The following is a 15,566-nucleotide window of genomic DNA, read 5'->3' as shown; positions in this document are numbered from 1 at the left end:
ACATTACGTTTGTTGCATGAAAAAATATTTTTTCTGCTTTTCTCCTGAAAACTTTTGGCTACTATCTCAAAAGTTTCCTCAAAGGAACTCTTCCAAGGCTACCTATGTCTTTCTCATGGCAATTAAGGAGACTAATTACTATAGCAGATAAATTTATTTTTTTAAAAAAACAGCAAGAGAGCACTTCTCAAAGGAATAAAAAGATGTTATTTGTATTTTTACCAATTAAAAGTTAAGAAGGGTAATTAATATCTAGAGTGTTGTGTATCACAGAATAGTAAAGATTGTTTTAAGGATTCGTTTTTTCAAGGAACAAAGACATTACTAGTTTGAATCCCAAGTTTGAAAAGTATCTAACAGTGCAATCCTGGAGTGGGAGGGGATGAAAATGCCTAGGAAGCTAACTAGAAGTTATGACAGAGTATCCTGGACTTATGTCATCATAAGCCCCGCCCCCTACAATGGCACAGCAGCCCAGCACCACTCCTACTGAGTCCCCTGTTGGTGGGCAGCCACAGCAGCTGAGTGCAGTTGAAACTGGGGTGTAAGTTTTTGTGCCAGTGGGCTGGGGGGCAGGCTGGTGTGTGTGGCACACTTTAGACCACTCCCTAGCCCAGGCATGGGAATGCCCCCAGAAGTGGCACAAACTTATGCCTGGAAAAAAGATGGTGCAGCCCATATGTTCCCATTGTGAAGGAAAATCTGATTCCTCTCCCAGGTGTGACTCTGCCCAAGTGGCCTGGCAGAACATAGGATGCCAACTATCACAGCTACCAATGTGCTTGCACCAGTGAGGCAGTGAGACCCCTTCCTGGCACCCAATCAGCCCCCCCAGCTATCCTACATAATCTCCAGCCAATGCACTCATGGTCCCAGGTAAGTAGGGACGTGGCCAGAAGCTCTGCCCAAGAGCTCCCTGCTATGGGGACTTTGAGTGTAAGGCAAGAGAGAGTGCACAGGGTGGAAGGGGCAAGAGTGCACAGGGGGAACTTTAAAAAGCTCAGGGTGTCCCTCACACTCACACATGACAGGAGACCTAAGTCATGTTTGTTAGACCAACAACCCTGTCTCAAGTTCCGTTGCAGGTAACCCATCCTGGAGAGGGATGAAGGTGCACCAACAAATAAGAAGGAGTTGAGGAGCCAGCCAGCCTGGCTTGTTCACCTGTGCCAGCCCCTCCCCCCTCATCAGCAACAACTTCCAAACACCAGACTCCATGATTAAGGCTTGTGAGGGGGGCCCACATAAGAATGCAGGGGAAAACCCTCCAAGAATTGGGTTGTCCCTTGCCCTCATACATGGAAGGAAAGTTAAGTCCTGAATGTCTGACCAACAACCTCCTCTGATTTCCCTGTACAGGTAACCCATCCTGAGTTGTGATCCAGGAAGGGGTGAGGGTGCATCAAACAGGTAAGAAGGGGCTGAGGAGCTGGCCACCCTGGCCTACCCATTAATGCTTCACTTCCACTGGCACCATTCCCCAGATGCTGGCTCCGTGACTCTGTGGATAAGGCTTGGCAGGAGGGGGTGTGGCACACCAAAGGACAGTCACCCAAGAAGCTGTGCCCAACACTGCCATTTGGAGATGTCTGTAGCCCATTTCATTGCCCCATGCAACCTGCCCACAGCCGTGCCCCAGTCAAATGCAGAAGCAGGACTGTGGCCATGGGTTGAGAGGACTGTGAGCTTGCTCCCACAACCCACCTTGCAAGGGCAATCATGCTGCCCCTCGACTCTCTCCCTTGCAGGGTCAGTTACCCAAGCAGTGATGGTGGTGGCAGAACATCCAGATGCAGATGAGGAACAGTTCCTCGCAGGAGGATTGACTATCACCCGGCTGCTGGCAGCGCTTGCAGACCAGGAGCTGCTGCTGCCTGCCCCCAGGGGGACACAATGGGCCTGTGACATAGTGGCCCCACGACCCAGGCACTGTGAGTGGGTTCTGGCCACACAGCATCCATTCTGAGTAATGCTAGCCTGGGGCAGGGGAAGCACCTCTCTCTCAGGGCTTTCACTTGCTGCTTGGCCTCGCCTCCACATTCATATGTGCAGGCCCTGCATGGCTGTGAAGAGAACCAGAGAGGGAGGCTGCCAGCAACTGCTGAACTGGATCAAGGCTGAGAAGGTGTTCCAGCATTGCCCTCCCCACCACTCGCCGATGGGCCTTTTGGCACATGACGGCATAGTGGGGGTCAGCCCTGGAACATGCCATGTGGCTGGAGATGTCTGCTCTGAAGCACTGGAATGATCCATTAATGCTAGCTAGGAAGCACGTGCGTCCCCTCATGGCCAGAGGTGCACTATACGAATGGGCAGTATAAGAAGGTTTTCCAGGGGCTGATGTGATCATGCACGTGATGATCCCACCTGTTGGGGTGGGCAGCCTTGACAATAAGGACCTAACCAGTGAGTGTGTTACCACGGTGCAGTCAGAGCGAGTTGGGGGCCTGGAGATGAATCTCCACTCCCCTTGCAGGCCGTTAGTGCCCTTCCTTCTCTTGTGCAAGATGCCACTCCTGAGCTGTCAGGTGTCACAGACATGGATGCTGAGGAGAGGTGACCTGGGGACCATCTGAACAGCCCCAGCTCCAGAAGGGCTTAGTCTGGCTGTGGGGCCCTTATCTGGGCTGGTGGGGCACTCTGCTGTGGGAGTTAGAATTTAACAATAGCCCTGCAGAGAAGATTAGCACATCAAGTACCAATCCATATGCAAAAGAACCTCCTCAGGATACAGTGAAGCCTCCCGCCATTAGCATTCCACACCCTGGGAAACTCTTACAGGATGACTCAGCTCAACCCCACCCCTCCTGAGTAGATACAAATTACCTACATCTTTTCCACACTGTGACACTGAGAGATCTCTGTCTTTTGGTGGTACACCTCTGAAGATGCCAGCCACAGCTGCTGGTGAAACGTCAGGAACTACAATGCCAAGACCACGGCAATACAGCCCGGAAAACCCACAACCATCGGAGTTAGAATTGTTGTAAATAAAAGAAAATATTTTCTTTTTTCCCCTATGCATCTCCTGCGTACATTTAGCTGTCCATTAAGCTGAACTCTGTGTGGATCAAAGAACATGTACTCTTTCCTATGGGATAATTTAGTTTTCCAAAGATGTCACAGGCCTCAGAGTCACTTGTATTAAATTGGAGAGTCAAGCAGTTTGTTTACATTTATATTAATTTTAAAGATCTCTCTATTGTACTCTCTCTATTGCACTCTATATTTAACACTTCAGAATATAAGTTGCTAGAAACTTTCGCCATCATATCATTATAATAAATGAAATTAAATGGGCAGCTATAAAAGACATCATCATCACTTACAGCTACCAGAAAAAATTAATGTTGAAACAGACTTAAATGCTTGAAGGGAACCAGGCACCGAGAAACAATGGAGGCAAAAGACTGGGTGACCAAAAGAGTCCTGGTGCCTAGAAGTAGACATGGGCACGAACCAAAAAAATTTAACGACTCCGCGGTTCGTGGTTTGGTGCCGACGATGATCCTGAGGTCACGAACCGCAACTAACATTTACCGTTGCTGAACTGGTTCGAGGTTTGTGGTTCGTGGGCATCCGAATGACCCCCATTAGAATTAGAGAGCCCATATTCCTGGGGAATGTTTAACAAGCTCTCCTCCAGCCATTACCCAAGTTTGATCAAGATTGCAATAGGGATCCAAGCTCCAATTAAACTCTCTCTGTCTCTCTCCCCAAAGGCTAGCAAGTAGCAAGCAACAGCTCTGTCCCACTCCACTGTTCACTGGAAGTGAAACCCAGCATGGGAGCCCACGGCTCTTTATAAGCACAGGTCCCATTGAGCAATGCAGGAGGTCTGTGTTTGGCCATCAGAGCTGCCTATCAGGGGCCGTTTCCACATGGCTTACCTGAAGCCGCGCGCGTGCTGCAACGTTGAGGATCGAGCCAGGGAAAACGCAAAATATCGCGTTTTCTCATGCGAGTTTTGATTGATGTCGCGCAAAACTCGCATGAGAAAATGCGATATTTCGCATTTTAGCCAGCTCGATCCACAACATTGCAGCATGCGCGCGGCTTCAGGTAAGCCATGTGGAAACAGCCAGGGTTTGCAGGGATGAGATTGGAATGCCCATGGCTACAGAACACCCCCTTCCCCCTCCCTCCCCTGGGTGTCTTCTCCCAACTTGTAACTGCTTTGCAGCTCCATGGTTGGAAGGAAGACCTGCTGATCAAGGTAAGCTAGGCTTCCATTCGGGTTTCCAGGGCGACAGAAGGAGCACAGACAGAGTTCAGGCATTCCCCTGGCTATGTTGCTAGGGGAATTGATTACTGGTGCCTGACTGTCTGGCTTCCAAAACCATGGCCAAAAGCACCGAACCAGACTTCTTCCGAATGCTGGTTCGTTGGATGAGGACAATCACGAACCGCCAGATCGCGATTGCGCGATTGCCAATTTCATAGGTTTTTGAAGTTCGTAATGCGGTTCGTGCCCATTTCTACCTAGAAGTCAATAACACAGATGCCAAGTGAGCTTCAAGGGTGAGAACATTCTGCAGGAGTATCACCACCAATGAATAGACTTTGAGATGAGGACCTTAACTGGCAAGGAGGACAATATAGGAGGAGACAGTCCTTCATGTCCCTGGTCTCAGGCTAATCAGAATTTTCATGATAAGGAACAACGTTATGATTTGAGCCCATTAATAGGTGGAACTCCATAACAGTAAACCCACAGAAGTTTCATTGTCATAATCTAACCTGAGTACAATCAGAGCATTAGTCCCTTTAATGGCACTATGCCTTTTATGGAATGATCATCATAGCTGCCTATCACTGCAGACAGATTCCCATGTGCCTTTCTAAGGCATTAACAGCCTAGCTTGATGGGAAATGAATGCCTAGGATTCTATCTGAGATGGCCCATGTGGTAATCTCAGGTCTGGCTTCTCAAGGCAACATGTGAGAGATAAAAGGGAGAAAGTCCTGCTTTCTCCCCTCCGGGGTGTCCACGGCAAAGAAGGTTTCTTATAAGCACTTTCAAGTTTGTTTATTGAGTGTTTTCTGGTGCCTTCTAAAAAGTCACTAGAGCTTCAGAACAGGCAAATAGCTTACAGTGATGTGGATAATTGCTGGGGAAGATAATTACTATACTAAATTTAGACTTTGAGCATCACGATTGATAGAAAATAATTTTTCTCTGTTTCCTGAGATGGAATCTTAAGAATGTTTTCCTTTACACATGTAAGACCCAATATAGGTCACATGTGAAATAAACTTTGAAGTCTTCTGCCTGGGTATACCAGGATCCCAATATGGGGTAACACTCCAAAGAACAAAGGAGAAAAGCGTTCCTAAATATTTTTATTCCCATAACCTGATATGGGATGGAAAAAATAATGGCAAGAATAGCAAAAAGAGGTAGTATAATAAACAAATGCCAAAGCTTTAAATAATCTCACCTACTCTGAGATAGTGGGGGGAGACTTCAGCCACTATATGAATGTATACAACATTGCAGAGGGTGTTAGACCCTCAATTATGGCTTCTGTGGGTTTGGGGATTCTCAGTGCCAAAACTTATTAGGAGTTACATCTTATTAGGAGTTACATCTCCTCTTATTAGGAGTTACATCTCATCTCCTAATAAGTGTCATCCACTAATACATTTTGATTTTCCTTTCTTCTGAAAATTTATATGATTCTATCATTTATTTTCTTTGCTTGGACATATGAATATGTGGGATTGAAGGAACTTTCAAGGGAACCAAAAGATGTCCTCGAGTAGGCTCATGATTCTTGTTCTGACAAAGACATGCACACATGCAGTGAGAGAGAGATTACATATGGATTCTTATGTTCTTCTTATTAGGAGATCCTTCCTGTTGAGTTCAGGCCTCAGCAGAATAATGTAGCACTTGGGGGAAAAGATGCAAGCCAGTAATCCCGCACCAGAGGCCAAGATAGAGAAGATCTCCACAGCCACCATGTATTTCCCTTTAGTGCTCAGGTAGCTTGGGACAAAAGATATCCAAACACTGCAAAAGATCAGCATGCTGAAGGTGATAGATTTGGCTTCATTAAAACTATCTGGCAATTTCCTGGCTAGGAATGCCACAAGCAAGCTGATGAGGGACAGAAGCCCCAAGTAGCCCAGGACAATGGAAAACATAAGGACAGACCCTTCATTACATTCTGCTACTATCTCTTCAGTCAGGGACTGAGTGTCAAAAGCTGGGAAAGGGGGAAAGGTTCCAAGCCAGACTGTACAGGTGCCTACTTGAACGAGGCAGGAAGCGATGGCAGTGGAGCTGGCCAGTTTTTTCCCCACCCATTTGCTCATCCTGGATCCCGGTTTGGTGGCCATGAAAGCTACAACCACAGTGATGGTTTTGGCCAAAACACAAGAAACGGCCACTGTGAAGATGATCCCAAAAGCAGCTTGTCTAAAGAAGCAGGTGAACTTCCCAGGGTGTCGAAGGAACAGCAACGAGCAGAGGAAGCAGAACATGAGAGATATTAGAAGAGTGTAGGTGATATCCCTGTTGTTGGCTCTGACAATCGGGGTGTCTCTGTGTTTAATAAAAGCTCCCAGGACTAAAACTGTGGTCAGAGTCAAAGATAGAGCAAGAGAAACCAGACAAATTCCTAGAGGTTCTTCAAAAGACAAGAAGTTTATCATTTTATGGACACATCCATCCCGGTCCTTGTTTGGATATTGATCTTCCAGACAGGTGAAACAGTCATCCATATCTGAAAAGAAAGAGGAGAGGAGCTGTATGTAAATAAGGTTTTTTTTAAATTATTTCTGCTGATTAATTGGATTTTTAAATACTTGATACTGTGGGTTGAAATGCAAGTCTCTGGTGTGAGAAGGAATGGGGTTGGATGAGTGAGTGGAGTGTGATTGGATATTAGCTGTACCCTGGGGGACAGAGCGAACTGCGCTTTGTAGTCTGATTTGGAGGGAAAGTTTTTTAGTCACTCAAGAGAGAGTCATTCAGCGTGTATCTCGGAAAGAAGTGAATTTGGCTAGGTGACCTGTGTAATTCTGGCCAACTTTCTGTATTTCTGTGAAATTATTTAATCTATTTAAGTCAAGTGAACAGTGTGGAAGGCTGATTGTTCTAAGCTGTTCTATCTAAGCTGTGTGGAAAGGCCTGAGGGAGTCAATCTCTGTGTGGATGAGAGGAATTTTTATTCTGTTAGTGAAAATCTGTGTGGAAATCTAGTCTTTGTGAATGTCTCTGTGAATGTACAAATATGTTTGTCAAATCCCAGCAACCATCTTGCTTATGTTCTTATAAATTGTACTTCTGATTAATAATAAAAGAATTCTCTTTTACCTTATACCCACCCCCAAGTGCTTACAGTTACATCACACTACAACAAGCCTTCCGATATTACAAACAGAAGAGATCTAAGCTGAAAGTCTTTAGTTGCAGTGAAAAGTTGCTGCGAAATATTAACACGAACAGGGCAAAGCACCGAAAGAGGTGTTAGTGGTATTCTTGAGATAAAAGCCTTGTTAAATTAGCAAACAACTGAAGCCGTATGTGTGTTGAAATAAAAGGAGCATTGGTTGTGACCAGGGTCCTCCTGAGATAAAAGTTTAAGGTAATGTATGGATCTGTTAATCTCCAGCACCTGCCAAAATTTTCTCTCCCAATATCTTCCTTAACTGAACTTCCAACGGACTTCCAACTGCCACTAGCCCAGCATTCCACCAGCTCTCATTGACGGTTTTCCAGGAGAGCCAGAACTACAAGCAGTCCTGTCTGTCATACCTGTACATGATGGTAAATTATCATCTTATTAAATTGACTTCTATTTTGATTCTCCATATGTAGGAAATCCAAATCACCTGCCTTTGTGGCTTGAAAATTTCCCTTCTGGGCAAGGAGCACAATCGTAGCAGCAAAATTGTTCGCCTTCCTTTTTTTTCTTCTGATAACCAGGGTAGCAGTAATCGTTGCATACAGAAATGGGCCGCACCTATGCTGTTATACAAAAGATACTAAGAATGGGAGAAACTACACATTATTCAAAAAATATGTATCTGCCGGACTGGAGCAGGCCCAGTTGTGTCATGCTGGCCACATGCTGGCCACATGCTGGTCATGCTGGCCACAAATCCAAGCCCAGTTGCACACTGAGGAACACAGGAAGGGTGCGGTCCCTGAGAATATTTGGCAACCCACACCTGGTTAAAATGCCTGTGCCATACAATCATATCCTCGTGAATGATGAATCCTTCTCCTTCGAGAGGTTCTGCATCCACCCTTCCAACTTTCACTCTTACGAAGGACTTGTTTGGAAACATAACCATGTTCATGATGTCAAATCCAGCTCCCATTTCCTTGTTCTTATTAAAATGCAAGGTTTCTCCAGCTGCATTGTTAAAAGAGATGCCTTGAAGAAGTGAGTGGAGCTGGATGAAGGGAAAAAAGGAACAAAAGTTGCTTCCACACAAGGGTTCTATCCAGTTGCTGAAGCAGCACACAGCTGGGAGAGGAATCTCAGTTGTGGTTGTGCATCACTCTAGAGACCTTATAACTCAACAGAAAAATATGTAAACACCATTTGGTACAGTAGGGCAGTGAAACAGTATGGCATATAGAGCAAGCAAAGTAATGAAATCTACCTTAAATGACATAGATGTTAGCTATGATTCTGTTCACTAGATTTGAACAGTGTCATGAATAGTAAGAAAGGCAGTTCAACAGTATATTGTATAAAACAATAGGACAAGTTCAAGACAAAGATTTCATTGTGCAGACTTACCTCCCAAGGCTGGAGGTCTAGATATCTTTTTCCACCCACTTTTGATCGGTGGCTGGATGTAGGTGAGTACAATGCATGCAAAGCATGTGCCACAACATACACAGCATTATAGATGCTGTAACTGTGGCCAGACATGCGCATTTCAAATAAATGCCCAGGGAGATTCTCCAGTCTTTCCTCCCCAGTACATGTTTCATTGATATATGTTGGTTCCTGGGAATCTGGAAGAGTACAACCAAATGTTTGCTCCCAGAAGATCTTGAGAAAACCATTTCCTTGCATCCAAGAAGGGTTTATGTTCTGAAGAAACTTCTTGAACCCCAGAAGTTCATTAGTGCAAACTGAAAATGAAATAGCACCTTGGAACAGATAGAAAGTCAAGCTTTTTAGAATGTTGGATTGTACGAAATCAGCTTGGGCAGTCATTATCCATACCTTTCTATATAATGGATTTTCTTCATATCCAAAATCTCCTAAAAGTATCAAATTATTCAATGATATGATGACCATACATCCTCCATTGATGATAAAAGTATTGGCTTTGCTCTGTGTCAAAGGTCGATATACCTTTGAGATTAAGTCATTCACATCACTTAAAGTATCCCACCTGGACTGGGTGGGGATTTTTTCTATGAAGTCCAGACAAATTCTGTTGTGGAAAAACAATGGCTCCAGGGCCTGCAGGAAACGTTCTCCACTGTCATCATCTGCAGAAAAGAGTCCAACCCAGGTCCATCCAAAATGGAGAAGCAACTGGGTTATCCCCCTATACTGAGGGGTTTCATTTGGGACCATGCGGTAAAAGGAAGGGACCTCAGTTGCATCTCTGTCATCAGGCGCAAATGAACCATATGTGAGCTAAAAGAGAAAGTTCCGATATTTTAGAAATGACTAACAGGAATGTGGTGCATTTTCATGGAAATGGTAAACTGAAAGAAGTCTCTTAAACGTTTGTTAATGTTTCCCATTCCTTCTATTACCCTTTTCCACTTTGAATCTACTTCAATTTTGGCTTTGTTCTTTAAAAATCACACAATATTTTATTTTTCTCACTCCATCATAATTATTTGTGCTTCTGCACCACACAATAAACATCTAGAAAGGAATGGTTCAATTCTCAAATCATTCACATTTCCATTCAGATACCCTACCTGTGGAATCTTATAAAGTCCTAAGAGGTCTGCCACAAGGAAGGAGGTAGTAGCATCAAGTCCACCAACGACAGAGATTACATTTTTCTGTGGAACGTATTTGTAATTTGGGATAAAACTACGTGATTTGAAGAGCAGGTCCAGGGTTGTCCGGTAACTCATCCTTGCATCATAGTAGCTGTCGGAGATGCGGAACCCAAGGGTGACATTTGGCAGGATCCAGGGATTCTCGTTGATCTCATTGACAGCAAAAGCCAAAGCTAGGGCGTGCTGGTAAAACTTTGTCACCATTCTTCAAAAAAAGTTAAGTTTTACTTTATAACACAATTCTACAACACATTAGATTGTTTTTCGTTAAGTATAGACCATTCTCCCTCTGACTCAGTTCTCTCTGGGCAAGTTCATCCATTTATTAGTTATTCATGTTTCTGAGATAAGAAACATTTTCTTCATGCCAGCTAGCATTTATGATGCAATTCTAATTCATTTAGAACCAAAATTTCTGGTCACCATATTGACGCCCGTATGAATACTCTTGTATCTAATAGCCACTAGTATAGATCCTGTATAAATCAGGATGTCAGATCCAACAATTGTAGAGGAACTCCCATCTCTGGAGAAACATTTGAAATTTAGAAAGGAAGACATCCACTCCTACCTACTTCCAATATGTAAAGTGAAATCTGCTTAGGGGCAGAGGTTGCAAAAAGAAATCTCAGAGTTCTCTTCTGACTGTTATACTACAACAATAATTTGTGGGATTCAATCAGTACGTTGGGTTGCTGAGGCAGCCCCTTAAAATGCCCAGGCCTCCCCTCACCTTGCCATGAACTGGCATTAGGGTGTAGTTCTCTGTTCCAAGCAGTGAATGCCAGATGTGTTGCCTGAATGCTGGGAGATGACCTTGCACCCAATTTCATGTGGAGAAGAGGAGGCAGCTACTTGGGCGGGGGAGCACAATTCAGGGGGGGCAATGGTAGCCAGTGGCATCTTCACCCCCATCCTTGTCTGGATGTTTACATCTCAAAATGTTTGTATGGTATGTGAATTAGACATGGGCACAAACAGAAAAAAAAATGAACATGGTGTTCGTTGTTTGCTGCCAACCATGATCAACGAACAATGAACACTGATGAACATGATCCTGTCACAAACTTATTCATTGTTTGTGGGGGCCAGCAGGCTCTCCTCCAGCCATAAAGATGCCTACTGCTCCACTCTCAGAAATCCTACCTAAGCAGGCAGTAGGAAAGGTACCAGTAATAAATAATAGCTTGGCCCCTGGAACCTGAAGAGGTAAATCCCTATCCCACCATTCACAAAGAAAATTCAAGCTCCATTGCACTCACCCTGTCTCTCTAACAGCAGCTGCCTCTCCTTGAAAGCCAGAGCTGGGAGCCCCCATCCCCCCTGGTCTTTTCCTCTGGTAACAAATTTGGAGCTCTAGTCCACACTTGGAAGGAAGACCTGCCTATCAAGCTAAATTGGGTTTAGATTGGGGTTTCCAGGGCAACAGCAGGAGTTCAGAAAGAGTTCAGACAATCCCTGCCTAAGTTGCCAAGGGACTTGATTGCAGGTGTCAGACTGTCTGTCTTGACAAACAGCAACGAACAGCAACAAATGAGGCTTGCAATGACCACCTCTTTGTTTAGAATGGGGTCTCATGAACAGCTTGTTCGCAAATAGCAGATTGGTTGTTCGTGAGTTTTTTTTAGTTCATATTGCTGTTCATGCCCATCTCTAACGTGAATTTGGTTTGATGTTTCCCAGGTTTCTTTAATGAAAATTTAATGATGGTGATGGGCCAAAATTCCCTTAGGAAATGGTTTTGTAAGGTTATTTTCTATTTTCTAATACATTTCATTCCTATATCCATTAAATATAATCAGGCAGTTACCTGTTAAGACAAATAATATGTAATCCAGTTATAGCAGTCAGGAAAAACATTGCCAGAACTGAACAGAGAAATGTAACCAGATTAAGTGATTATAGTGAAGACAAAGGTTTTGATAAAAAGAAATATAATGAATCCACAGAACAGAAAGACACTTCATAATTTAAAGGATTAAATGAAGTATTCCATGCTTGATACTAAGTTATGCAAATTGATACGATTATCATATCTGAAAATGAATTTATTACAAATGAAAACTGCTGAAGGAAACCATGAGGGATTGCAAAGAATGATAAGAGGGAGAAAGCTAGAGGGTTGTCCAAGAAGAACTTTTATGTTGGTAACTTGCAGGAAAGATACAATGCAAAATGTACCACTGAAAAGAGGGCAATGAAAAAAATCTAGAAATGAACAATACAATTCATAAAAAGTGCACAGTAAGAAAAATTTTGGATTCTCTAAATGCTTTGTGGAAGTCCATATTTAATTTAGTATACCAGGTAAATGCTAAATATCAACATAGGGTTGTGTGTTTGGGGGGGACCTAAGAATGGCTAGAAGCTAGCAAAATATTCATTTAGTTTCAGATTTATGTAAATTTCCAGATTATCTAGAGGAAAAGATAACATATTTGAGTACTTGTTTGCATACCTTGTCACAACTCCATCCATTCTCCATTCCATGGTCCATCCATGCCACCCACTTCTATCATTATTTATCAATGTGTTCGATTTTTTTTTAGATTTGTTTAGAAATCTGATGTTTTATTCATGACTCTAAGGATTGTATCAATCAACCTTGCTTGCTTTCCCAACCCCCAACCTCCCTTGAATAGCTGTATATTTTATACACTCTCATATAGCAGAATTATGAAGATTTATTTGCAATATTTTTTTCAGTATTTTGTTATATCTTTAGAGTACATCAGACGTATAACTGAATATAAGCTTGATATGATGAAAAGTAAAAACAAATCCCTCCCCCAATTTTCAGAAAAGAGAGAAGAAATTCCATATGAACCAAACAGGAAATATTGACAAAATGATTGAAATAGAGAAATGCTTGGATGGACCACACTTACAAAGTCTTTTTCTTTGAACTACCTGAAACTTTTCTGTACAGTTGTTGTTACTGAATTTCATCATACCAAGCTAACACAACGTAGGAACCAAGGATTGTGATTCTTACTCTGGAAGCTCAAATAACTTCTGTGAAGGATGTTCATTGAAAGGAAGCGTGTGAAGTGTGTAAATGACCTGAGAAGAAATCCCACCAATGAGGAGGTCACCTGGCTGATACCACTCGTATGGAACAGGGAGAGGGTCACTCTCAGGACACTTCACACCCGCTATTCTCCAGGCCATGCGAAGCAACAGGAGACACACAGCCTCTAGCTTCAACATCCTGACAAGCTTCTCTGTAGATCCAAAATCTGAGCAATTAAACTGATGGTGCCCTTCTTCCACCTCTGAGTGACACAGGGGCATTTCATAGCCATTTTCTGTTTATTGTCACCTTATGAAAAGTCAGCGGTGCTTAGGCCAGGTGAATAAATTACAGTGATGTGGATAATTGCTGGGGGAGATAATTACTGCTGCAATGGTTGGACAATAAGTGGCACTCTTAGTTCCATTTTTTTTTCTTTGAGTTAACTTTTACTCTCCTTGTTCCTGATGGGACAATAGACAGAATGTTTGATCCAGATCTGAATTATGAACAAAATACCAGCACCAGGCACTTGTAGAGTTAAATTCAGGTTGGTCTGGAGTTCTCCAAACTTATCTCCAGACTACAGAGATCAGTTTCCATGGAGGAAATGAAACACAACAACGGACAGGTTTTATGGATTCATATCTCCACTGACCTCCCTCCCTTCCACAAACACCTTCTCTAGGCACCACCCCAAATTTCCATGATTCTTGAAGTCAGAATTAAAACTTAGGCCCTTGTCAAACAAACTTTGTCAAGTTACATAATGAAGTCATTAACTGCATGGGGAACATAATGCAGCATGTTCAAGATATTAATATCCTGGTTCGTGAAATGGCTTAGTGCAGCTCAAAGCATCTACCATGAAATCAAAATGTATGTCCAGCTCCAGGTTTTTTCTTTCAGGGGGGGGCGTAATAAAGGAGCTTTTAAGAATTCTTTATTGCCATCACCGAGACTCTGAGCACCTGTCTGGCACCCAGCAGAAGTTCCCCTTCACTGTATCTAATCTATAAAGTTCCCACTATGGCAAGAGGCCTCCTGACTGCAAGTCATGTTGCCTGCAAGTGCTCAGACGGTGACCTTACAAACATCTTATACCTTATTTCTGATTACAATCCAAAAGTGGAAAAGATATCTTTAAGAATCTCCATGAAATCTATAGTGTTACCATAAAGATTCCAGTTTTTCCTAAAGATGCCCTTTGTTACTTCCAGGTTGCAGCTGGAAGTGACATAGTGATGTCTGTGGTGTTCTCGATGTCACAATTAGAGATGGGCACAAACAAAAAAAACCCCATGATGTTCGTTGTTCGTTGCCATCCATGAACAGGGACTCACGAACAACCATGAACATGGCCTGGTTCACAAACATGTTTGTAGTTGGCTGTTCATGGGGGCCAGCAGGCTCTCCTCCAGCCATCATCCAAGTTAAGATCCCTACTGCACCACTCCCAGAAACTGACCTGAGCAGGCACCAGGAAGGTACAAATAATAAATAATAGCTTGGCCCCAGAGCCAGGCAGCACCTGGAACTTGAAAGGTTAGATCCCTAGTGCACCACTTCCAGAAATCTTACCTGAGCAGGCAGCAGGAAAGGTACCAATAATAAATAATAGCTTGGTCCAGAGCCTGGCAGCAGCCCTGGAACTTGAAGGGGTAGATCCCTGTCCCACCATACACAAAGAAAATTCAAGCTCCAATGCACTCTCTCTATCAAAATGCCAACAGCAGCTGTCTGTCTCCCTCTCCACTGTCTGCAAACTAAAACAGAGCTGGGAGCCCCCCTCCCCCCTGTTCTTTGCTCCCTTGTAACAAATTTGGAGCTCCACACTTGAAAGGAAGACCTGCCTATCAAGCTAAATTGGGCTTAGATTGTGGTTTCCACGGCAACAGCAGGAGTACAGAAAGAGTTCAGACAATCCCTGCCTAAGTTGCCAAGGGACTGTCTGGCTTGATGAACAGCAACGAACAGCCACGAATGAGGCTTGCAACGAACACCTGTTTGTTTAGAATGGGGCCTCACGAAGAGCTTGTTCACGAACAGCAGATTGGGGTGTTGGGGGGCGGGGATGTTTGTATTGCTGTTCGTGCCCATCTCTAGTCACAATCATGCCTCCTTGTCCCCACCCCAATTCTTTCACTTGTTACCAGGCTTAGACTGGAGTAACCCTTCTCAAGATTTCACTGTTTGTCTGAAACGACCAACCTCTCAATTTTAAGATTTGTAACGATTGAAACTAAGCATTAAGAAGATTATTGTTCCAAATGCTAGTGAAGTATTCTATTCTTTTCTTTCCCCGTCTACCTATATGACAACTCTGTTTAATAAACCTGCTGTTCCCTTTTTGAACTTTACTCGGCCTCTAGTGCCGTTTCATTTGAAGAAGATGTCAGCTCTTGCTTCTCCCCTACCAAATATTTGGGCTGGGATATAAGCCATACATAAGTTGAAAATGTGGGACAAAATGACCTTTAAATTATACCCAGAGAAACACTATCAGGGGCTGCCCAGCCACAACAAGCAATCTTGACTCTTTTGAAGGGAAAA

The 15,566-nt window shown here is 43.5% G+C and overlaps 1 protein-coding gene across 1 annotated transcript; it reads right to left on the bottom strand.

The window, feature by feature from the left end:
• Positions 1–5,832: 5,832 nt before the first annotated feature.
• On the bottom strand, positions 5,833–9,557 carry LOC129339907 (vomeronasal type-2 receptor 26-like). Its single transcript, XM_054994477.1, has 4 exons — positions 8,763–9,557; positions 8,182–8,409; positions 7,847–7,973; positions 5,833–6,731 (listed from the first exon to the last, which is right to left on the bottom strand). The coding sequence occupies exons 1-4, from the start codon at positions 9,555–9,557 to the stop codon at positions 5,833–5,835; spliced, it is 2,049 nt and encodes a 682-aa protein (XP_054850452.1).
• Between the last annotated feature and the right edge of the window lie 6,009 nt (positions 9,558–15,566).

Source organism: Eublepharis macularius, chromosome 12, assembly GCF_028583425.1.
Source record: "Eublepharis macularius isolate TG4126 chromosome 12, MPM_Emac_v1.0, whole genome shotgun sequence".
Lineage (NCBI taxonomy): Eukaryota > Metazoa > Chordata > Lepidosauria > Squamata > Eublepharidae > Eublepharis > Eublepharis macularius.
The sequence above is the reverse complement of the archived record's forward strand: the minus strand, read 5'-3'. Positions and strand labels throughout refer to the sequence as shown.

Bases quoted from the DNA above. Each gene is read 5' to 3' on its own strand.
- LOC129339907 (XM_054994477.1), bottom strand. From the start codon at position 9,557: ATGGTCCCAAATGAAACCCCTCAGTATAGGGGGATAACCCAGTTGCTT. The intron at 8,410-8,762 runs GTAAGTCTGCAC...CCCTTCATCCAG, and splicing joins TAGACCTCCAGCCTTGGGAG to CTCCACTCACTTCTTCAAGG. The intron at 6,732-7,846 runs GCAGGTGATTTG...CTTTCTTTTCAG, and splicing joins GAAATTTTCAAGCCACAAAG to ATATGGATGACTGTTTCACC.